Source organism: Phoxinus phoxinus (assembly GCF_949152265.1).
Source record: "Phoxinus phoxinus genome assembly, chromosome: 20".
Lineage (NCBI taxonomy): Eukaryota > Metazoa > Chordata > Actinopteri > Cypriniformes > Leuciscidae > Phoxinus > Phoxinus phoxinus.
The window spans coordinates 15,061,216-15,087,528 of record NC_136895.1 but is presented as its reverse complement, the minus strand read 5'-3'; the positions used below and the strand labels follow the sequence as shown (position 1 = coordinate 15,087,528).

Below are 26,313 nucleotides of genomic sequence, written 5' to 3'. Positions count from 1 at the left end.
TATTCTGACTCTAAAAGAAGAAAAGATTGCTTAAAGAAATATACACCGCATTCTTAAACATCTGTCCTCAATGACAGTCTTGATTCATCAATCACACATTTTTCTTTCAATTTGAGTCGCATAAGCCCACTCTTTTTGCAATGACATCATAGGTCAGCAAATGCGCACATGTATTGCATATTCCAGGCACAACTACTAGACATTTTGTAGGCATAATAATGATTCAGTGATTCCAAAACAAATCCATCAGTCGCACAATACAAATGTGCAGGCCTCTCAATGCATATAAAAAACTGAACCACAGTGGAAGACGGACCTGCATTATCTGTTTTTGTAAAGAGTGATAATCTCTATAATGGGTAAATGCATATTAATATTGCATTGACAGATCTTGCATCTTTGGTGTGAAAGTGAAACATGACACTTCTCTTTTTTCAATGTATTCATAGACTGTCAAGTACAAAATTCCTGGCCACACACAACTAAATCTACGACATCATCAAGACATCAGATCACTCTCATTTTGTATTACGGTTACATTTATTTACTTTAGATATAAAATAAGAGGGTTGTCGTGTGCGAATCACAACCAGTGTGATATTACTTAAATTTATTTAAAGGTCAAATGGTCATACCCCACTTTAAACATTTTACTTATGTTTTTTTATTTTTTATTAATATTTGCCTTCATGTCTGTGCTTTTTAAATCCTGCAGTAAACAACTTTGTTTTGTGCAGTTTTGTTTTAGAAAGCAGATGGTACAGTAGAAAAGTGTCATGACAAGAAAATAACTGACATTTTCTTGTGCACACATGAGATGACAATACCAGATGCTTATTTATGGCCAACAATTGCTCACTTGTCATGTCATTTCATTCAAAGTTTGTAGGACCGAATCGAAGTATGCTGACAAGCGGCTGTCCTTATTGAAACTTTTTAGGCAAAAATAGTCACTTTTTTAGAGAACAGGGCTGGTGGTTTGTAAGCTGGTTGTTACCGATGTAAACCTGAAGACAAATCATGTTAAAATGACATTATTTGGCCCAATTGCATGGCTATTCCCCTCTGATTGGGTTTTATTGTCCTGGTTTTAAAAATAAAAGCATCAAACTTTAGTTTAGCCTATGTCAGTTTTATCAAAAGTGCTGTAAAATGTTTATTTTAAACCTCTTCGCATCTGAAAAAAATATAAAAAAGTTAAGAACCTTTAAAGAAGCTCTGTCCTTTGCAACAACAAAAAATATTGATTTATAGCCTTGCTTATGATATAGACATGAAGAAATTACAACACAGGGACTTAGATACATGCTTTTATAAACAGCATATTTGTTATTTGTACAATATAAGAACAATATTCTTAACATTTTTTTAGAATAAAAACATCTAGAACATAAAAATGTTGTGGATCCCCATTTATTTTACATTAAAATAAAACTGTAAAATGACTTTTTTTCTTTCTTTTTTTACAAAAAATATCAAAAAAGCTTAGTTTAATTAGTTTTACAGTAGTTGATGACAAATTATGGCAGTTTTGCAATGTACATGCTGCTTAAAATAAGACAGGGCGTATTTGATCTGCTCAAACAGATCTGATCATCTAATTATTTTAAGCTTAGTTTGACCAATAGAAGGCAATAAGGTTGAGCCTGATGCCCTGTTTTCTTTAAACTGACATAATTTAACATTAGGGGGCAGCAGAACAGCTTTGTAAAGTGCCTTCCTGTTTCATTTTAAGCGGCAGCACTTGAGCAGGGTAAATTTAGTGTCAAACGCCTCAAAAATACCATTTATAAACAGACAATATGAGCATAAGAACTCCATGATGGATCAAAGGATCAGTGACTTGTACAGAAAAAGCTATCTTTGATTGTATTGTTTCCCACTTTGTACTCATGCAAAATAACATGAAACAATTTATGATTGACATTCCCTTTTACACACTTTACATAGAAGAGGCATAAAGACAATGTATATCGTCACCACCAGATAATAAAATGCTCAGATTTCTTTTAAAGAGATTCACACATAATCTTTGATTAATTTAAGAACATGTTATATTGAATAAAAGTATTTCACATTAATTTGACAATGAAAACAGGGCACCAAAATGCACACACAAAACATCAATATATACAATAAGATACAAAATGTCTTCAACCCAGTGTAGATACTGAGGCTATTGGTGTTTAGCTGATAAATATGTAATGCTTTATAAATACAATGTGCTTTTTATTTTGTAACTACAGTACCTTTGTATGTGTGTGTGCGTGTTTAACTTTATGCGGGCATGACTCAGAAGTAGGTGGCAGTGTAATATAGAAGCAGTCAACTAAGTTAGATTTAATTAAACCGTTTTAATTCTTTGAACAGTCTTCTAGCAACCCAGTGGTTAACAGGTTGAGATTTGAAGCTATTCCAACAACAAATCCTTGTTTCATTGGCAGTGTGAAATATATGCCCATGCCTACAGACCATTGGACACTTAAATTGAATTGCTTAGGCAAAATGCAATAATGTACCTTTTTTTTGTAACTTTGGAGGGACTTGGCAATTTCTTGGCAAGCAGAAAGCACCCATTTAATAATCATAACTATTACTAAATTGAAAATATGACTAAATCCCACAATAACCTCCAAAATATTAAGAGCACACTTGAACTCTCTTTTCATTCTATAGGAAATATATATTTTTAATAGTCATTACACATTACTACAAGCCTGGCCTTCTCACATGAATGAGTCCCTAATGCCAGCCAACCCCACACAGATGCAATTCATCATAAATGTCTTAATAATTGTGTAAAATGTCCTAAGACCCCAAAAGTAATGTTAGATTATAAATAACTGCTGATGGAAAGTACCTCTCAGTAACTACAGTACTCCCATTAAAAACCCACTGTGTCTTAAAATCTGGACCTATAGCTATACGCAGGACTGGTATTAGAAATATATTCCAGTTTAAAATAACAATAATGTGCGCTTTACCCCTTCAAACTGTGTCCAATTTATATCATCTTCATGTTAAACTTCCGTGCTCCTCCTTGACCCCCACTGGCAGCAGGACCATCTACCTTTCTGAATGAATACTCTACTGAGAAATTGTTCTTGTGTTGACCTCGTCCTCGGCTCCACACAAACAAGAGAATGAAACAGAAAAGCACAACACCCAAAAACATAATACAACCCATTGCTGTGGACACCAGGATGGTCTTGAGATCCAATGTGAACTTCAGGAAGACACGCGTGTCATTTAAATTAGTGTCATTGAGATCACCCACGTAGTAGGTGCGATTCGCTGCCAGAGCACCATCCAGTGGCAATCCACTGACTGTCAGGGTGGCAAAGTAGGTATCGTTGCCACCAGCATTGCTTGCTATGCAGATATAAGTGCCGCTGTCCATTACCTGGGCGTAACGGATCTCCAACGTACCTTCAGGCAGCACAATGATTCTCCCAGTACTCTTGGTGGTGATACGTCGGCGCTGAGGTGAAATCCAAAAGATGACCGGAGTTGGGTCTCCATCTGCTCTACATACAAACGACACTACCTGGCCTTCACGTGCCGTCATCTGTTGCAGCTTGCGGTTACGAATTTTGGGCCGCTGACAGGTGAAATGGTCAAAGAGCGCCGAGTCCGAAAAGGTGCTAAGTGCTTTTCCTCGCACTTCCAAGGGTGTGGAGCAAACGGGCGACTTTCCGTTGAAGTTGAGGGTCTTACGGCGCTGCAGGATCCACAGTAGGCGGCAGTCACAGGACAAAGGGTTCCCATCTACACGTAACGTCTCCAGCGTATTGACCGAGTGGAAGGATCCCTCCTCCAAGGTCACCAACCCATTGTTCGACAAGTTGAGCAACCGTATCTGTTGCAGGCCTCCAAGACCATAGGGCTGCACTGATATCAAGTTGGTACCAACTAGGTGCAGTTCTTTCAAGCGGACAAGGTCCCTCAAGGCCCAGGACTCAAGAACCGAGATGGGGTTGTAAGACAGATTGAGGCTAGCCAAGTGAATTAGGTTGCGAAGAGCACCCGTAGGCACGGTGGAAATGTTGGTATTGGTAATCGAGAGCCAAGACAGGTTGAGACCTTGGAAGCTGTGCGGAGAGATGTACTCAAGGAAGGGCCAATGGTCAATCTCAAGAGCCCGTAGTCCACCCAGTTTGCGAAAGTTCTGCTCTTCCAACGAAGAGATACTGAGGTAGCGTAATCGAAGAGTCACCAAGCCTCGAAGGTAGGAAAGAGACTGTCCAGTTATAGAAGTCAGATTGCACCTCTCGATTGTTAGCTCCCGGAGTCCCACCAATCCCAGGAAAGCCTTGTTTGAAATGTACACCAGGTCATTATCACCAACTTCCAAATTGCGGAGATTCCTCAAGTCCTGGAAGGTGAAGTCTAACAGGATGACCAGTTTATTCCCACTTAGGTCCAGAGTAGTGAGGTTGGTGAGACGTGAAAAGGCACCCATGGGCACGAGTTTAAGCTGGTTGGCTCGCAGACGCAACACTCTAAGATTAAACAAGCTGGAGAAGGCATTAGGCTCCAATACGCTGATGAGATTCTCACTCAAGTCTAGCTCCTCAAGTCTCGAGAGAGTCGCCAATTCATTGTATTCCACCCAGCGTAAACTGTTGCAGCTCAGATCCAGGAGCCGTGTGTCAGCCGGGATGCCCGCAGGTATAGATCCCAGGCGCTTGTTCTGGCACATCACAGCTCTCTGATGAGAGATGCAGTCACAGCGCTGTGGGCAGCTCTGACCGTGTGTTATGGATGCAGCGGTTAGGAGCACAAGCAGCCCCGGTAAGCTCAGGCATGGACAACCCGCCATGCCCCTTCCCTACCTTACAGGGGCTGAATCACTGCACCTCACACCTAGAGACAAGAACAGAGAAAAACAGGTATTGATGAATCATGATTTTTGCAACTCTCAACTATAACCACTTCTGAGGTAGCATAAAAAAAGCCTACCCATTATTCACCAACATTTATGTACGAGCACGTATAACTATTTCTAAAGTTGTTTTTAAAAATATAGGCCATAAAAAAGTTGTGCTGGATGCAACACATTTTCAGACAATTTCTTGCAGTAAAGTTAGTGTCTTTACAAGCATTAAAACTGCTATTTTAATGAATTAAAACTCCAGACAAAACACAAATAAGGCTCAGCACCACTTTGTGTACCTAACTAGGGTATTTCTGCTTTTCTATAACCACCACCTACTGTCAGGAAGGGAATTTGCATTTTGATTGACCCCATTTAACATTGAGTTTGCATATTTCTGAACAGACAAGTTGGATGATGATATTGCACCAAATTTTATGGCCACCTTTGTCTTGGTGGCCTTTAAACTGTACGATTAAGCCACTGAAACATCAAGTGGTTAGCCTAAGTTTAAATGCAATATGAAACAGAAACTTGATAGACCTTTTCAGTGAAAATCGTTATGGTAAAAATAAAAGGAGAACAAGTATGTCATGAGCACTTGAACGTGAACGTTCAAAAATCTCAGATGGCTTAAACCCCTCTTTAAGATCATGACTTATTTTTTCCTCTTTATAAGCCACAAAATAAATGTACTGTAACAATCTTTTAGCTGAAATGGCTTCAAAGTCACTATGATTATGCCGATTTCGGTTAGTTACTGTAGCATTTCAATAAAAATACATGAAAGAGAAATATTTTAATAAAATCTTGAACATTTAGACCCACACTAGTGCTAAAGCTTAACATAATGAGATCAGAAGTTTATTAATCCAATCTCTGAGTACCAGGATATTATTGAACATTTAACATTGGAATGTCAAGATGGTTCCCCTGCACAACTCTTTTTCTCCCTCCCCCCATCATCTCTGGTAACCCAAACACATGAACAGCCCCTGGTTCAAACCCATATTAGTTGACACTAAGAAGCTGTCCAATCAGCATAGACAATTGCTTCAAACAATCAGCAGTGACGTGAGTGAGGTGAATAGAAAACTAAACCTGACTATGACTCAGGTGTCATGGGTCATTATGTCAGAAAATCATGAATACTAATATTATAGGCAACGATTAACACCCTGCCATTTTTCTTTCCACCCCCAACGTCTCTCCCCCTCAGAGATGTCAACAAACCATATTTCAACAGCTTATTAAATTTAATTGTCTTCAGGAAAGTGCTCCCATATGAATTTGTGTCATGCTGACGTGCAATAACTCCAGATTGCTGGAAGAGAGGTGCTCTAACTTTATCATTGCATAGTTTTAAAACATACATTTAAAAAGATATTGCCCCCTGAATGGATCTTTTAAACCAATATGAATCTTTTACACCAAAATGTACATTCGGTCAACATTTACTCACTCTCATGTCATTCCAAATCTGTATGACAAAAGATTATATTTTTGAAGAAAGTTTCTTGTCCATACAATCAACATTAATAGAGCCCAAAACCAACATTGGACCCCATTGACTTTCATTGTATGGACAAAAAACACTTTCAAAATATATTTTGTCCCACAGAAGTCAGTCTTACAGGTTTAGAATGACATGAGAGTGATTAAAAATTCATCTGTAATGATTTTGAAATACATTTTAGTTCCAATTTTAGCTTCATCTGCAATGGAATTTAAATGGATCTGGCCTCGACCTGAAATTGTCAGGAGTAAATGAGAGACATTGCTTCCTCTTTGCTCTGTTGTTCACCTCAGCAAGGTAGCATGTCACCTGAGAATTACATAACAGCTGTTAGTCGATACGTGAAGGGCAAATCAAGCAATTAGTGTTTTTCCCCACTAACAGCTGTTGAGAGGCTAGTTAATACATAAAATATCGATACAAGAGAACATCAATGTTCTAAATATATATATATATAAAAAGGAAAAACACTACAAAATCTAAAATAGGTGCCAAAAAAGTACTTGGACATACTAATCACACGTACAAATCTCTAAATTGCATTAAAATCTAAATATCTCACCAACTGGTGATTTTAAGTATGTATTCAAACACATTAACCATGTTCTGTTCACATTTGACAACCACAAATAACCAAATTTTTGTAATTTAAAACCTAACAAACACATTTTTGGGGGGAGTGCTTTGGTTGAAAAGTATGTTATATTTCTTTAAAATATATGCCACTTAACAGTGTTATTGTTAACTAAAAATAAAACTATACACAATATTTTTCGTTAATTGAAATAAAATACAAATATTAGACAAGAAACTATTATGAAAAAAGATCAAATAAAACAAAAGCTAATTCAAAATATTCAAAATACTATAATAGTAAATAAATAATACTAAAATAACACTAGTTTGATATTTTGTTATCAAATGCAATGATAAATTAAGAATGATCTAAGTTTCATTTTACCATTTTAAGTCTACTTAAGGTAAGTGTACTTATGGGGCACTTTTTTGCCTTTCTTCTCTTTATGCAACCATAAGAATCCTTAAATTACCACATCCTGTGGAACCATATTTAGAGCAAGACGAAGTGAAAAGGAAATGAAAAACATTCAACATTTTTGAAGGAGTACTTGTTTTGAGTGGGAAAAACATGTAACTGGGTGGTGCTTGATGTTCCTGTCGAATTCAGGATATAAACAACACCAGGATTAATGATGAGAAAGAAAAAATAGCAGAATAAGCGCAGACTGAAATCGCACAGACATCAGAGAGAAAAGTCTATCTGGGATGGGGGGAAAAAACAATTAAACAGATGATACGGACCGGGAGCAATTAAGGCAACCTAGTACCTTAATTAGAGAGAAAGCACATAAAAAGGAATAATGAACGCACACACTGGAAGGGGAAAAAACTCTAGGGCAGGTGCGAGAACTCATGGAGCTGAAGGGAAGTGTGTGGAGGCGTCAACTTTCCCATATATCACCACTGGATCTGCACTAGTTTAGTGCTGCTGATGGCACTCTTCAACTCACATCGATTTCAAATGCTGCCCACACATCTCTTTACATAACCGTACATATGATCCTCCTCATTCTGTCTCTCGCTGCTCCGCAAGCCCATCTATCCTCTGCAGCTCGGGGAAACCTTACAGTGGCCAGTGAGGAGACAGTCAGTCGGGATGAAGCGGAGCAAGGATGAGGAAGGGGCAAATGACAGATGCTCAGGGTGAATGTGGACTCCCTGGGGGGGCCGTCTCAAGGGGAAGACGTACTTCAAAGAGGCAACGGTACCCTTGGCCAAACAAAAGCTGACAAGGGCATCAGTGTGTTAGCTGGAGAACAGAAGCCAACTGAGAGCAGGGATGTTAGTGGATTCAGCAGACGTTTGGGAGTTCAAGGAGATGACAAAGAAGGAGCAGACACTGCGAAATGCTGAAAGTGCAAAAAGCAAACAATTACGGCTTTAATCATTTTGAGCACAAAATGACTCGTCATTCCAAACCTGAAGAACTTTTGTTCTTCGTTGGAACACAGAAGATGGTATTTTGAAAAATGTTTTTTTGTTCATACAATGAAAGTCAATGGGGTCCAAATGTTATTTTGGACCCCATTGACTTACATTGTGTCGACAAAAACATTATTCAAATTATATTTTATGTTCCACAGAAGAAATAGCCATACAGGTTTGGAAAGACAAGAGTATTAGTAAATTATAAAGATACAGATCAGAAAGTAATTGAAAATTTTACCGCAGTTGAAAATGAAAGACTTTATGGATCACGTTTCAACACAGCCCTGGAAAACGATCCCGACACTGAAAAAAGTCAGTCCCACCCAAAAATCACAACTCAGTTGAGGCTGATGTTTGGAAAGCCTGTTTAAACCAAATTTACACTCTAAAACTACAAATAGTTTAGTTGTAAATAAAACTGAAATCACGATATGACTGGCTGTTGTTTAAATAAAGAAATATATGCACTATATGATTCAGTTTTAACAAGAATATGAATAAAATCATATCACCTTTAACAAAGGAAGGTTAAAAGCATTCATGAAACTTCACCTGATCTGGTTCATGAACAGACATGCTAATCAGCTAAAAGCTAATGAGCGATGACAAGCTATTGTAGAAGCAGCGCAGAACAATCACTCACAACTCTTGAGGGGATAGAATATCAATTGTGTTTCGGGGAAGAAAGACAATGGTTCACCGCAAACTGGGAACATGACTTGTTTAACATGCATATTTAATACAGGCGAGAATAGAAAGGCCACAATGCTACTATTGATTGGCATTGCTCAGTTTCCTGATGGGATGAATTATTTAGATTATCATGGTCTATGAACATGACCTACCAGAACAAAGACACTGACTACGGCTCCTTGATGGACCTCCTCCAACAGGAATAGTGATGTAAAGACTTGAACATTCGCTCTTTTATTGGCTCACGATCCTGTGAATAAACTGATGTATGCTCCACCTGACAGCTGCTTGGCAAGGCGCTTAATGCTGGTTTTATCTTGGCTCATTGAAGCCGTGTTAGATGAACGGATCCTTGGCTCCAGCTAAGATGTATCGGAGCTAGATAATTAGGTCAAAAAATTGGATTGGTACGGACTAAATGTGGAAACAAAGACACATAAATGGACAATCATTGCTGGCATATTCTTCATAGTGTTGTTTTCAGTCATTCTGAAAGTGTTCGCGTAAATATGTGACGAAGGCCAAGAGGTCTTTACCTTGAGAGAATACAGTTCTCGATTAAGAAAAGAGCCATTTGGTTTCATTACCAGATAAACAAACGCTATTTACAGCCACTTTCCATCGACATATGGAGGGCACAGTTTCTCCACAGGATGTTGATAATGGCATTGAAAACAATGGCTGTTGGCCAAAAAGTCACATGTATGTGAAAAATGGAGAGAAACCAATGACGCAAGTCTTGCCATCCTCACAGTTTTGTCTGACTCACAGCCTTCAGGCCACGTCTGACTCATTTACACCATTATAATGGAAAGTTTTCAGTATACACCAGTATTAAAACGCAACTTTGAGATCCAATCTAATGATTTTGTCATTAAAGGTCCATTTGACTTCACTAAACAATGATCACATGAGCCTTTATCACAAACTGAAAGCATATCTATTTTGGCACTCATATTAATATGTTAGGCCATTCACACTTCGCATAAGCATGTTAGCATTTTTTAAGTGTAATATTTAGTTCTGGTCCTTGAATTTGATTAGCCGTGCGATGAGCAAATATTGTTGATATTCACTCCAACAGCACTGGGGTTAGCAGGTGGGAATTGAGCAATTCTTTCTGCAAATTACGTCGCTAAGATGGTGGATAAAAAACTTATTTACCATTGATTTGTTCAAAAACAAATTCATTTAAAATTTAATCAAGATTGTTTATTATTAGTAAGTGTAACATGTATGGTCTGTGTTTCCCCCTTCTGTGTTTCATTTTGGTTTAGTCCTGTGACCTAGTGTTCCCCAGTCTGTTGATAGTCATTTTATTCACCTGTTCCTTGTTATTCACTCGTCATCTCCCTTTGTTTGCCCATGCCGTGTTTCTCCCTCTGTCTTTGTCCGTTCTCGTCTATGTTTCATTGAACCTAGTGTGTGTGTGTGTACCTTCAACCCGTGATCCCTGTACCGGTATGAGTTTCATTTAAGTAAACGTTTGTATTGGAGCGCTTTGTCTGTTCGCCTTTCTTCTACCTACACCACACCGTGACAGTAAGTCACTGGATCATTCATTGAAAAACACCACAGAACGTTACCATATGGTTCACATTTGGTTATTTTTTGGGAACCAAATAAGAACTAACCTTCCCAGAACATTGCAGTGAGTTTTTATATATATATATATATATATATATATATATATATATATATATATATATATATATATATATAACTTAAAGATAATCTACACAGAATGTTCTCGAAAGATTTTATTTTTATTTTTATACCTGTAACCATAAAATATTATTTCCAGAACGTTTGCAGGGAGGTTTTTTTTTCGAATAACCAAAACAGAATGTTCACTATTGGTTATTTTTAGCTTATATTTTTGCAAACCTGAAAAGAACATTCTATTTACGTGAAGAAAACGTTCCTGGCCAAGGAATCTTAAAAATGCATTTTTTTTGGAACGTTCCGGGAAACATTCTCAGAATATTCTGGGAACCAAACATTGTTAGCTGACTGTCTTTATGAGTGAGTCAGTGAATCATTTACTATAACCAATCATTTAAAACACTGATTCATTTTGGCAAGTAAACAAGAGGCTGTCTTTAATATTGAGTAATTGAATCATTCAGTGTGTCATTCAAAAACACATTAGCATTCATTTAATTCAGGAATGAAACATCACTACTGGTTGATTTTTCTGTGATTCGTTCTGAGCTATTTACGTTTAAAGTTCAAATAGTAACCGGTAATATTACATCTAAAATGTAAGTTCCTCATAATTAACATCTTGTTTTTTGTTTTTGCAAGTCACTGAAGTGTGTTCAGTGAAGTAGCTCAGATTGCAATGATGGGGAATGTCATACTCCATTATGACATGACTCATCAGATTTAACTCACAACACGTCCAAGAGAGCCCAAATCCTGAAGCATCTCCAAATTGATTCTCTCGAGCAAATAAAATAATTTGTGCCTATGGTATCATCTTCAAAATGTCAAAACGCACAGCTCACAATATTTCCCACCATACATAAATGACCTTCCGCTTCTGTATATCCCAAGTTCGGTTCTCCTTGTAGTTATGCAGCGACTAATGAGTTCCACTGGGTAGTCCAGGTCCTAGCAGCACTGCAGTCAGCATGCATGTGGACAGGGAGTAAAGTAGGTCAGCCATGTATGACACCCCTGGCATTTGGGCACAGCCAACAGTACCCGTAAATTAACATCCTCTCTGTAAGCCCCTGCAAATTGAGACACGGCACTGACAGGAGTGCTGCCAGTCACTGGATGTGTTAGGGATGCTCAAAGCTGAGGAAATAAATTAAGAGGATTACAGCAGCGGTATAAAGATTGTGATTACACATGAGTGCGGTGTCATAAACTTAAAACCTTTATTACCATGACTCGATGTTATGAATTTGACCGCTAGCATGAAACACCATCAACTTGTGAGTATGTAATAACATCATATAAAACTAAGCGGCATATGGACACATATCCCAAAGTAAGAAGTTAAGTGTGCCATAATACATAGCATAACCCCACCTCCCCTCCCCCACGACATCTTTGTTTTTATATTTCTTTTTCTTTTCCTGTCATTGTTAGGATATCTTTTTTTGATCCATCCACACAGTTTGCTTATTGCAAATATATGCACACGATTGTGTGCTGTCGATTGTCGAGAATCACGATTTGTTTTGTTGTTGTTGTTTAAAACAGACATCACGTTTCTCACACGATTCTGAACAGACAACTAAACAAAATAACATGTAATTTACTAGAGGTTCTGACAAAATGTTATTTTAAAATGTTTAAATGATTTGTATTATTTTTAAAAATCAGTTTGAATGAATGATTTAATGACTGACTCATAAATTCTTCACTTCAAATTCGTTCAAAAACGCTGATTCATCCAGTAATGAATCAGTCTTTTTGAACGAATCCCTTAAATAAATGATTCAATGACAAATACATTTTTTAACAGTCACTTGTCGCCACCTACTGGTGTAACAATATACAACCCTTATTTGAGGCATCAGGTAACTTTCAAAAGGTGATTTACTCCATTTTGATTGTTCCCGTAGACATCCGTTTATCCAAACTATAAACTTTTATATAGATTTAAATATTACAAAATACATTAAATATATAAATAAAAGAGATATCCTAACCAAACTACCCAGAGATTAATTACCATATACGCAGTCTTCTTAAAAGTCAAAAAAATTTAAAAGTCAAGGGAAAGAAATGCCAAGAAAAAATGAAAGAGTTAAAAGTAAAAACCATACTCATGCAAGAAAGGACACATAATTATGATGCCTTCCACCATGAACCTCTCGAGATACTTATCCTAACTGCCAATTCATTGGCACAATTGACTCTTGGGGCCAATTATACGTAAACACAGGGCAATAAAATTACAACGCATTTCATTAGGGGGCGAATAAAACACTGAAGTTGCATAAGCTTTTAATTAGAAAGACGCGAGAGCTGAAGAAGCATGAAGCCTGGTATTGCATGAGAAATGTCTTTGGGCAGTGTCAGAAAAGGCCATGGCCTAGCTAGGTCACAATGCGGAGGTTGGACGCTGTCCTGCGGTCGTCTCTTTGGCTTGAATGGATTAGAAGACACCCTTCACTGGCTGGCATTCTAACCCTGTCAAAACAAATCACTTCAGACTGCCTGGCCAAGGTTAGCCTAGCCTTCCATGAGAGTGGATTTGAATATATAGCATGTGATTTTAGAAACTGTCACAAAAAAACAAAAAAAAAATTAACAAAATTTACAAAATCCGATTGATAAATAGTTTAACTTCCCCAGATTCTTTTGAAGAATAACTTTAGTCCTGTTTAATAACCTTTTTAGAAGGCCAGGACACATCAGGACTGATTAGCATTAATGCTACAAATGCAAATAGCTACAAATAGATTCACGTTTACACTAGTTGGATTGCCTGAAATGCATCTTACTTGCACAGGGTCTTAGTGCAGCACTGAGCTAATGGGCTACTAGATAAGCTAGATGTTCATTCAGTCAAAGCGTGACCTTTGGTTGAGATTTGCCATACTTTACTGCAAGTTGCAGCAGCTGCAAGGACAATCAGACCCTCCGGCTGTTGGCAAACCCTGTGCATGACTTTTAATTCGCCTTTAATCAATGTTCTCGCAGCATACAAATCAGCAAGAGCAATTAGACACTATTAGCTGGAGTTATCAAGCACCAGTGAAAACCACTTCTTATTCTCCTGCTGCGTGAAAGCTGATGTTCAGTCTTTATCTCAGTAATTTACCCCGTTCCTCACAATTATTAGAAGCCTTTGGCAAAACCCCACAAATTAACCTGCCTTGCCGTCTACATAGGCAGCATCCAAGCCATTATGGAAATTCATATGTGACTGATTCAGAGCCCACTACATAGGCAGCAACTCACAAAATAGCACTTCTCGCAGGAGAATGCGACTCTGTTAGCATGTTGCTAAGCTAACAGCATGCTACTCTAATAAGAAAATTCTTTACAGAATTAAATACAACTTATAACCAACATTTCCTCGTCCACCATCTAACTTTTTTTTTTTTGTGAACTTAAGCGCAATGCATTAGCATTAGCTTAAAACAATGTATATTAAAAACCAGAATAATTAAGTTGCCTATAGGCTACCTTCATGTCGAAAGTATGCCTGTGATCCCTTAAAATAATGGCTCTTTTGGCAGCTCACTAGGCTTTAGAATAGTATGGGAGATGGAAACCTAAAAAGGCTAGAAATCCATAAACTAGCAGTGAGAATATAATGGCATCTATAAAATTGCAGTTTAACTGTCACTGTCCCACTAACAGGACATTTGGCGCTCTTTTTATTGCCTTTTTTTCCTAGCACATATTTTAGTAATCATCATAAATTAGGTATCATGTGAATACTTAACTCAAAATTCATCCGTTTTGAAATCATACATTGCGTTACCATGGAAACTGTGCTTTTAATCTGATTTCAAAGCGGGCTCCTACCGCTGAAAAAAAAAATCTGTGTTTTTTTTCTAATCTTGACAGCGCATATCGTCTGAAAGGTCTGAGAATCAAGGTTTCATATTTGGCAACTACTTTGTGTAGTTATAGTCATATTCCATACCCCAATAGAATATGACTATTTTTGGTATAGCGCCTAAACAAAACCTCATAAGAACTTCCATTTTTGTGGTGATAACTTCAAATTTGGAACACGACTTGGTTAGACATATGGCTTTGATTTTATAGCATTTTATTGTAAAAAATATTTTGTTAAATATATATTTTGTATAAAATGAAAAAAATTATACAGTACATTTGATTCACAGTAAACGTAAACTTCTATACTTTTTTACAATTTCATTTTTTGAAGTGGTTTCACTTCTGCTGAGTGCCTTTTTAAAAAAGAGACCAACCTTAGGCCTGTATTCCAAAGCATTCATGAATCACAACCATTTAAGTTTGGATAGTGCATTTTCACATCTTCGCTCAAAAAGGGGGGGGTGACAGTTAAGGGGTTAAGCGCTGAGGCTTCGCTTTTGAAATGCTTGTCAAAGAAAAAAATGCTTTTAAAGTGTCTCAAAATCAATGGTTGCTCTAATCTCTGTCTGAGTAGTTCAACTGCCTTGAGAAGTTCGAACTCGACTGAATGGCAAAGATGAAGCCTGGCAAATTCACACTGATCAAATCAAACACTCACACTCTTGGCTCGCTTTAGTGAATTAAAGAGAGAGGTTGTAACTTCTTGACTAGTTTAGCTTTTGATAGAGAATTCACAATGCATACTAGAACATGACTCCATACATTTATCACTGCATTCAGTCAACCAGTATACATTTGAGAACACAGCAGTGACAACCATTTGACACCAGCAGCTGTTGCAGGATAATGAGCCTGAGGTTAAGTTTGGAGTCAAACTTTGTTTCTTGAAAATACAGGTCTATATAAGCTATATATGCTTCAGCTTGAGTTACAGACAAAACATGGGACATTCATTATGACACAAAAGCGGAAAAAGCCCTCATTGAAAAAGTATGTAGTCAGGCTTTTGATTGGTGCCGATGGAAGTCAGTTTTCGCCTCAAAGTTAAAAAAAGATATTGCAACTAGACACATTTTGAGACATGTATACCAATATTTAGAAAAAGTTGCAATTGTGAGATATAAAGTTGCAATTACAGGAGTCACAATTTTGAGAATGTCACACTGTGAGATATAAATGTCCCAATTATGAGGAAAAAGCTGTAATTAATATATAGTCGCAATTGTCAGAAATAGTCACATTGTGAGATGTAGTGGCAATCTCCAGAAAAAAGTCATAATTTTGAAATATAAATTTGCAATTACGAGAAAAAAAGTTTGTGAGAGCATCACATTTAGATAAAGAAGTCACAATTACAAGAAAATAGTTGAAATTGCGAAATATTAAAGTTGAAATTACAAGAAATTAAGTGGCTATTATGAGAAAGTCACAATAGTGAGAACATCGCATTAAAGTCCCAATTACAAGAAAACAGTTGCAATTACGAGAAATAAAGCTGTAATTACGAGAAATAAAGCTGTAATTACGAGAAATAAAGCTGCAATTATGAGATATAAAGTCGCAATTGTCAGAAAGTCACACTGCGAAATATAGTGGCAATTACAAGAAAAGTCTCAATTGTGAAATATAAAGTCGCAACTACAAGAAATAAAGTTGCAATTGTAAGAAAGTCACATTGTATATATGGCAGTTACCAGAAAATAGTTGCAGTTCTGAAATATAAGAAAAAAAGTTACAGTTGTGACCATGGATCACAAAACCAGTCAAGTCGTACGAGTATATTTGTGGCAATAGCTAACAATACATTGTATGGGTCAAAATTATAGATTTTTCTTTTATGCCAAAAATAATTAGTATATTAAGTAAAGATCATGTTCCATGAAGATATTTTGTAAATTTCCTACCGTAAAAAAAAAAAACATAAATTTTTGTGAGTGAATGCAGCACAATCACAAACATAAATGGACAACTTTAAAGGCGATTTTCTCAATGTTTCGATTTTTTTGCACCCTCAGATTCCAGATTTTCTTCAAGTTTCAAAAATATGATCCTATCCTAACCAACCATACATCAATGCATCAATTTTTAAGATGATGTATAAATCTCAAATTCAAAAAATGGACCCATGTGACTTGTTTTGTGGTCCAGGGTCACAATTTTGAAAAATAATGTCAATTACATTTGATTTTTCTTTTAGACAGGCTTCATTAGAGAAATGTGTGCAGAGCCTTCAACAAATAGGCATCAAGAAATAAGTGTTTGATGTTATTAAGCAAGAGAGGAGGTAATTCAAACCTTGAATGGGTTTCCTCAAGCTTGCTAGATAATAAGCTTCTCGTATCTCATTGTAAGACTTATTACCAGCAAAGAAGAAAACGCAAAAACGCCAGCAGCATCCAAAAGTAATGCCGTTTAACACCCACTCTGTGTCAAACTAGAATTATGAACATAACCTTTAAATAAAACAAAAGCCATGGAGTATATACTTATTTTTGTCAGAACGGCAGCATAACACAATGTCCAACCTAGACAGAAATATGACAGGCATGTGCCGGTGTAAAATAGAAGGATTAACCGTTATTACACGGCCGATGTTCTGGGACAGTATTTTTGTTCTGGATGAGAGCCTGCCCTACTTCAGCGTCTTCCTTAATCCTGTGGCACACCGCCTGATTTTGCGGTTTCCAATAACCAGCTCTAATCTCTGCACTGGCTAGACAACAGTGGCCTAGCGGTGACAGCTGGCAGACTTACACTGTCTCTAGGAAAGAGACCACAGGGCAGCAGGCTAACCAGAAGCAGAGGATGTCCCGTGTAAAACCTGCTGCATCGCTAACGTTTTCACGCTTTGTGGGATTTATCCACTGATCTATATAAATGACTGGATTACTCATTGCGTTCTAAACTGCCAGCAGGCGGTGAAGCCACCGGAAGTGTTCGAGTGGCCATCTTACTATTCCCTACCGACCAAGGACCTCGTTGACTTCCAGCCAAAACATTGACCTTAAGTCACCTGATTTTCAGCATATCAGTCGCACATGAATAGTTTTTAGGATATATGTATGGACATTTCGGGCAGGATAAGCGATATATAGAAATCGTTAAGATGCGCGTGTCTACGGCACATTGACGACACGACACAGGTAACCGAACTAACACAAAATTGAATTCTTCGTGAACTTAATTTTGCAGGACATTAAGCATGAACATATATCTGGGATTACTAACAACATCAAAATATTACAATACTTACAATCCCCTATTACTAAATTGCACAACATTATATTAAAAAGATTTTAATCTAGCTTGGAGCGACAGAATAAATGCTGTGAAATAAAGCTTTGTGTCTTTAAATCCGTTATTTTTCTGAATAAGGTGTGAAGTGTGTATATTATTTCCTGATGTCTTTCGGTTGACCAACACCCACTTCCCACTGAGATCTTGGAAACCATTCAAAAGACACAAGCCAGCTCAAATTCTATGGCTTTTTAGTTTGCGGACAACAACGCTGTCAAAACGTTCCCCATTGCAAAAATGACTAAAATCACTTTATTCTGCTGCCAGGCCAGTAGGTGGCGATGCTATTTTGTAAATTAAAACTACGCACCCATAGACTGAACATGTAATATGCATACACATGACGTCACAGTTTTCGCAAATTCAAGTTTTTGTGGTTTACACAGAGGCAATAACGGAATAGTTTTCAAAAACTTGCACTTTGAAACCCGTTTTCAAAAGTTCGCATTTTCAGACATTGTCGTGTAAAACGAACAGCCAAAACTCATACAGTTTTCCGTTTTTAGTTGAAAACGGCCCCTTAGTTCAACAAATACCTCATGTTTTTACCTTATTCTATCACAAGAACAGTGATGAATATTTTGGGGAAACTACTCTCAGCAATTATACGGCATGACAGAACCAGGTTTTGGGAAAGATGGGAAGATAGAGGGGATTGGGGGAGCATTTGACTCAATAGGAACTTGCCGGGTGCTCCTTTTTACTCCCCCAAGAGCTCAAGCTTCCCCTTTTCGCTGTCACCATATAAATCCAGTGGGTGGGAGCACCGTCAATGCCCCGGCGTTCGCGGGGAATTAACGCTGAGCCACTGCAAATGACTGACAATCCTAAGGCCTCTTTGAGAACAGGCTTAAGAGGGAGAGAGGAAGGAGGATGAAATGAGATATGAAGAACGAAGAAAGTACTGAGAAAATCCTGCGCTCTGTACTTTTTTCCAGCAAGCTCTGCAAATTCACAAGAACTGCAGATCTTTTTTCACTATTTCTAAGTATGACACTTATTGTAAGGACATTATCTAATGACAGAAATTTGTCAAATGCTGAATAATCTGTTAATTCATTGAGATATAATGTAAATAATTATGGCTGTTACACATCAAATCAAATACAAAAGTAGTTGTGAAGAGTGTACGAGATACAACAAACACTCTGCTTGAATACAATGCAAATAATTTTCCAAACTGCTTTTATTTTCAATGACTAGTTCTATAACTAGTAATAATACAATTATTTCCGATTCAAGTTTTTAGAGCTAATTAAGTTTATAACTTTACATTAGCTCCATATTTGAGTACACTCGCCTCTGAGACTGTGAATGTTTCAGGACTAATCCTTCAGTAGCTATAGGCCTAGAATAAAATACAAGTAAATATAGGCCTATATAATATTGGATTACAGAATTAAAAAAAGAAAGAGAAACTCAATACCTGGGCATTTCGTTCCCATTGTATATATCATGGGAATATATAAGTCCCGCTTTATTTCTCATCTCAGGGCTCAAAATAACAATATTTCTATACATTTATATTTATACACTCTAAAAAATGCTGGGTTGTTTCAACCCAATTTTGGGTAAAATATGGACAAACCCAGCCGTTGGGTTAAATTTTTACATTGTATTTTTAACCCAACGTTTGAGTTTGTCCATATTTTACCCAAAATTGGGTTGAAACAACCCAGCATTTTTTAGAGTGTATATAATTATTAAGCTTATATAAATTATACAATTGTTCTTAAATTATTATAAATCATTATTAAAATATGAATATTATAATTGCACCATAAAATGTTGCATCATAAAATCATGGTCAACTTAAGCAGGATTTGGCAAAAATGAAAAATATTTTGCTATATGATTATGTGCTATATGAAGTGTACAGATTTTATTTAATGTTATTATATTTTCAGTATTACAGTAATGAGACATTCTATTGATAATTTGGGGGTGAAAATGTGCTTTAATAATAATAACAATGCAAATAATATTAATATTCCAGAAAAAGCTGATTATAATAATAAATAATGTCATTTTTTTTCTCTTTGAATTTAGTAGATTAACACAATGAATCTCCATGATCAAACAGATCTCCCAATTAAAAAGAAATGTATTTAACATAAATTCTTCATTGTTCTCTTTCAGTAAAAGCAGTCAGCAAACTGCACAGCTGACCTTACCTGAGAAATGATGTGCCTGTGACAAAAAAAGATGGATTACCCAATTACAATATTGCTGCCTTTCATGCGTGACAGTTTTGAGCTTTGACAGTGTTGCAATTTAACATTACCCCTGATCGAAGACAGACAGTGAAGAAGCTGATTGTGTCCTTGACAAATGTCCTTTCAGACAAACTCCACAATGACAGTCTGAAACCAGTCGCATCAAAAACACTAGTCAAAGATCGACACAACAGTAAAGACAAGCTAGTGGGAGATCTAAACATTCAAAGAAAGAAAGAAAACACAATAAGTTAACACTGAGAATAAATTAGCAATATTTTTAATAAAAGGTAAAATTGAGAATAGTTATATTTTAAGAATAGTCAAAATAATGAAAATAAGGATTAATATTTTGAGAAAAGTAGTAATATTTTGTGCACAAGTCAAAATTAGGAAAATAAAGTAGTAAAGTGAAAAATATGAGAATAAAAGAGCAATATTTTGAGACAATAGCAATATTTTGAGAATAAAGTGAAAAATATGAGAATAAAAGAGCAATATTTTGAGACAATAGCAATATTTTGAGAATAAAGTGAAAATTATGAAAATAAAGTAGCCTAGTAATATTTTGAGAAAAGTAGCAAAATTGAGGATAAAGTGAAATTCATGAAAATGAAGGAGTAATATTTGGAGGATAGAAGTATATTGGAAGAAAAGTCAAAATTATGAAAATAAACTGGCAATATTTTGAGAATAAAGTAAAAATTATGAGAAAAGTAGTAATATTTTGTAATCAATACAAATTATGAAAATAGTAATTAAAAATAAAGTGCAAATTTATGAGTAGTAATATTATGAGAATAATATTTTCTGAACAAAAGTCCAAATTATAAAAGTCATATTTTGAGAATAAAGAGAAATATTATGAGAATAAAGCAGGAATAATTTGAGAAAAGTAGTCATATTTTGAGAATAAAGTGAAAAATGATTGACAGCAATATTGAGAATAGTCAAAATTATGCAAGTTATTAAAAAAAATATATCAAAATTATGAGAATAAAGATGTAGAATTACGAGATTAATTTAGTCAAATCAAAGAAAATCGAAACATTAAAAGAAAGAAACAGACGGAGACATGAACAAAGTGAGAATTTGTAGTTGCAAGAATTTGCTGCCACATGTGGCTTTATGATCACAATGTGTTTTCCATTATAGCTGAATAATTCATCAATGCCTGGCAACAAGCTTGAGATGTTCAAGCTTGCCTGTACTTTCTATTTTAAGTCACATGAGAAATTCATGGCTGGTCCTCTGAAGTCCCATCAGCACTGTCTATTCTGACTTCGGCCTTGCCTAGATGGATGCATTGACATGGGGGTCATTATATCGCCTCCTCGAGGGCCTGCGAGCATCCGAACGACACGCAGACGCAGGAAGTTAAGGGTGCGGAGGGTGTCACACCGAAAAGACAAGCTCCGCCCACCTTGGATGCTGTTGCTCGGGTCAGTCAAGCTTTACAGAGCAACCAATAGGAATGAACCGGAGCTCTGCAGCCATCCCGTCCATCACAGACAAACAAAATCCATTACCTTTAGTCGTTCTTTCTACATCATTAATCCATTTGACAACTAGTAAAACGATATCTGGCAAACTCTCTACAGAGCGGATCCATTTCCACAATGCACAAGAGAATGTTTTTTGGCCGCAGCCCCAGTGCCGCTTGCTGAACGCCAGCATGAAGACACCTTGATATGCTGTGCAAACAAACTCTCTTGCTGATTCCACTTTGCTGTGTAGAATTGGAGCGTCATTACAAAATCCATCTGATCCAGGTCTTTCTGACAGCTACCGCAGGGGACGGTGAAGCAAAAGGGTTTGGGGTTTAAACCGATCTCTCTCTCACCATCTGTCGCCATATTGTCAAGGACGATCCAATAAAGGACCGTGAACAATTAAACCATCCTTGGGGAAACCGGCTGTTTTGCTCGCGATCGACATCAAAGCCTCTTCAAGTCTAAAAGTTTCTGGAACAACTATGGCACAGTTTCGTCAACAGAACAAATCGAAAAGATCAACCAGGGCTTGTTTGCACAGAGGAGACAGGCAGTGAATCTTCAAAAAAACTGGGACGAAGAAATATGAAATACTACTAAATACTTGATGAAACAGTGTGCAAACTGTTCATGTTTCTAAAGTACACTGTAAAAAGTGATCAGTTGACTTAACTTAAAGTGAGAAAACCCGTTGCCTTAGAATGATAAAGCAATAAACTTCATGCGTAACTGAAAAATTTAAGTTATGTGAATTTGACAATTCCACATAACTTAATTTTTTCAATTACGCATGATGCTTATTTACTTAATTTTAAGGAAACAGGTTTCCTCGCTTTAAGTAAAGTCAACTGATCACTTTTTACAGTGAATCGCCGAACAGCTAAACCAGCCGAAAAGTTTCAAAGAGAGGCAGCTTTTTGATCAAATAAAATTGTTATAAAAAAAAAAAAACCCTCCCACCACGCAACGTTACGAGGTGTAAAAAAAAGCTGTTGAGAATAAAATCACAATTTTTGGAGGAAAAACATAAATGTTTGGAGAACAAAGTAATAAAGTATCAATATTTTGTGAGTTAAGTCAACATAGAGAATAAAATGGCAATATTTTGTGAATAAAGTTGAAATTGAGATATTATTATTTTTTAAATATTTTGAGAATAAAGTGAAAATTATGGGATTGAGCAATATTTTGAGAAAAAAAAGTCCAAATTAGGAAAAGCACCTAATTTTGAAAAACTAGCAATACATTAACAATATTCAAAATGATGTAAATAAAGTAGTTATTTTGAGAAAGATCAAAATGGAGAATAAAGACGTAGCATTACAATAGTTAGTAACCCCTTAATTCCCTATTAAATTTCTAATTTAACCTCACAATGCTACGACTTCATTATTGAAACTGTCATAAACGTCTTGCTGTTTCATTTGCTTTCAACTCAGAAACCATATAAGAGTAAAAAAAGAAAAGAAAAAGAAAACGAAGGCACTACAAATTCACTCCCTGTCATTATCGCACTCATTCCCCCAGCGAATGGATATGAATTATGTTGAAGCGACAGGAGGCTAAACGTCTTTCTCTGCTTCCGTCTCAGCCAGTAAAATTGCCTGATGAAATGAGTCACGACTTTAATGCAGAACAGAGGGGAGATAGAAGTCTTTAAATTGATACTATGAGTCTCATGCGTGAAAATGAGCGGAATGCAGTTATTAGACTCTACACATCATTACCCTTCATGACATGAGCTCCGGCTTGTCTGGCAGAAACTTTGAGGCGCCGCGTTCAAAAACGTGGCCTTAATATGTCATCGCTCGGGATTTATCAGATACGGCCAATTGTAGAGCGCAATGAATAATTGATTAAACGTCAACATCACAGCGGTCAGGAAACATCTATTAATGCCATCTAGCCTGAGATACCAGCCTCTTGTGTAACCTGTGGGTGGACTTCCAAACCAGAGGCGCTATTTTTGGGAATAACATTTTAAAAATTAATCAACCTCCATCTGCCAGCAACCGATGAGTGGAAATTAAGAGGACGGCTTATCGAATACCGTCCCATCAAATCAATCTCATCTTGATAGAAGAGGACAAACAGCTTTAGGGCTTGTTTGATGCGTAGGTTGTTAATTCAATTACATAATTAAAGAGCTGGCAGAAATAAAAGGCCCAATGCAGGGCGACACCGAAGACATGCAACCTGAGCCTCACCCCGAACATTAGAAAGTAGCCAAGGACGGTGAAAAGGTAATTCTAGTTCATGACTGAGCAGAGGAGAAGCGCTACACGCCATCCTCCGAACCCCGTGGAAGAAAGTCGGATGTCAAGGGGTTGGAAGAATCAGACATGTTAAAAGCGAAGGTATCGGGAAAAGCATTATGTGAGTCACATTTCCCCACATTGCGATTAAGCGGCACAGGCTGACCTGCCTCAAGCAATAACAGCAACAAAATAGGGACAATTACAGTAAGTGCTGCCAGTACAAAGTGAACCAGGGACTCTTGTATTCTTACCATGTAAATACCACAATACATGAATTTAGCACTATAGTAAGCCTACCTTCTTCTGTGGAACACAAAAGGAGATATTTAAAGAACTAAACTGGCTGCTCTTTTTTAGTTACAATTAGTACGGTCCATACGACTAATTCAAAGCCTTCAGAAGCCATATAAGTAATTTTTTGTTAATAATCTTGACATCCGCCCTCGCTTTTCTCAGCGCATCTTGCACAAATCGGACAACTAAGGGTTAATTTAAACCAACGGTTGGGTTTGTCCATATTTGACTCAAACATGGGTTGAAACAAGTGTGGACTAAATGACAGTAGTGTTGGGGATATTCAATTAATTAATCAATGAATAATACTATTGATTAGCATTACCAAACATGGACGTTTTATTATTATTTTAATTTAATACTGTGAAGCTGCTTTGATACAATCTGTATTGTGAAAAGCGCTATACAAATATTCTTGACTTGACTTGACAGTAGTAACATTGTCTGATTTGTCAACAAATCGTTCTGTTGAGTCAGAATTTAACAACTTCAGTTAAGCTGTTCACAAAGCCGGTCTAAATGATTAATAAGACTGATTTGGTTCTCGAATGATGAAAGTGTGTAAACCTTTTGAAAAAATTCTAATCAATTTAAAAATTCAAAATTGAGAATAAGGTGTAATAAAAAAGTTTTTATTAAAAATAAAAGTTTGAATGTTTTGAGGATAAAGTTGCAATGTTTTGAGAAGTAATAATATTTTGAGAATGTGGAATGTAGTGCATGGACTACTTTTAGGATGCTTTGTGTCCTTTTTGATATTTGATTTAAAAGCATTAATCTCATTCACTGCAACTGCATGCAAAAGAGCAACCACAACATTCTTCAAAACATTTTCTTTTGTGCTCCTCAGAAAAAAATAAAGTCATACATATTTGGAACAACATGAGGATGAGTAACTGAGTGGGAAATGGTGAACTAATCTTTTAATCAGGAGACTGAGTTTAAAAATCCTCACATGCAGTGATCTTTGAACAGAAATTGATATGCAAACCATAACATACTCATGTGCGCTGCATGTAAAATCTCGTTTTGTTGTACTCCATCGGGAGCCTCGGATATGCAAAATAAAGCCTTGTTCCAAAGCAATGAATAAAACATTAACGATTGACTCAAAACTGCTTTGTCCCCTTTTCATGATTTTTTAAAGTGTCCAATTACTGTACTTTGGCTTGAAGGAGGCCCAGTTCTGCGATGATAGAGAGGGATCTCGAGCTCATTAAATGTGATACCAAAGAAACTCAGCAGCAGTTTACACGGGCTCAATAGAGAACACAAGGACCGGAAAAATTACATGAATGCGGACTTAAAGGAACACTCCACTTTTTTTGGAAATAGGCTCATTTTCCAACTCACCTAGAGTTAAATAGTTGAGTTTTAGCACTTTTAGCATAGCTTAGCATTGAATCTGATTAGACCGTTAGCATCTCTCTCAAAAAAAATGACCAACGAGTTTTGATATTTTTCCTAATTAAAACCTGACTCTTCTGTAGTTACATCGTGTACTAAGACCGACAGAAAATGAAAAGTTGCGATTTTCTAGGCCAATATGACTAGAAACTATACTCTCATTCCTGTGTAATAATCAAGGAACTGTGCTGCTGTACCAGCAGCGCAATGATATTACAAACTTAGTGCCCGTCACGTTGGAAGTTACCGAGCTGGGGACTTTTTTCAAGCGCTGCGTAATATCATTGCGCTGCTGCACCCATGGTACGGCAGCACAGTTCCTTGATTACTACACAGGAATGAGTATAGTTCTTAGTCATATTGGCCTAGAAAATCGCAACTTTTCATTTTCTGTCGGTCTTAGTACACGATGTAACTACAGAAGAGTCAAGTTTTAAACAGGAAAAATATCAAAACTCTTTAGTCATTTTTTTTAGAGAGATGCTAACAGTCTAATCAGATTCAATGATCTATGCTAAGCTATGCTAAAAGTGCTACCGCCAGACCCGGAGATCGGCTGAATGGATTAAAAAACAATGAAAACTCAACTGTTTAACTCTAGGGGAGTTGGAAAATGAGCCTATTTCCAAAAAAAGTAGAGTGTTCCTTTAAGCACAGGAGTATGTGTGGTATTAAAAGTCCTCATGAAATCAAAATGGACCCCTCTTACTTTTATTAC

The 26,313-nt window shown here is 36.7% G+C and overlaps 1 protein-coding gene across 4 annotated transcripts in view; it reads right to left on the bottom strand.

The window, feature by feature from the left end:
• Positions 1-1,299: 1,299 nt before the first annotated feature.
• The window catches only part of lingo3a (leucine rich repeat and Ig domain containing 3a), a 28,271-nt gene continuing 3,257 nt past the window's right edge, over positions 1,300-26,313 (bottom strand). For 2 of the 4 annotated variants that reach the window (XM_079592432.1, XM_079592431.1), the window contains one exon: positions 1,300-4,866. In XM_079592432.1, the coding sequence (XP_079448558.1) occupies positions 3,005-4,822 (1,818 nt within the window). In that variant the 5' untranslated portion in view covers positions 4,823-4,866 and the 3' untranslated portion in view covers positions 1,300-3,004. Of the gene's footprint in view, positions 4,867-20,101; positions 20,118-20,211; positions 20,291-26,313 lie in introns of all 4 variants that reach the window. The other 2 variants (XM_079592433.1, XM_079592434.1) reach the window with 2 other exon arrangements.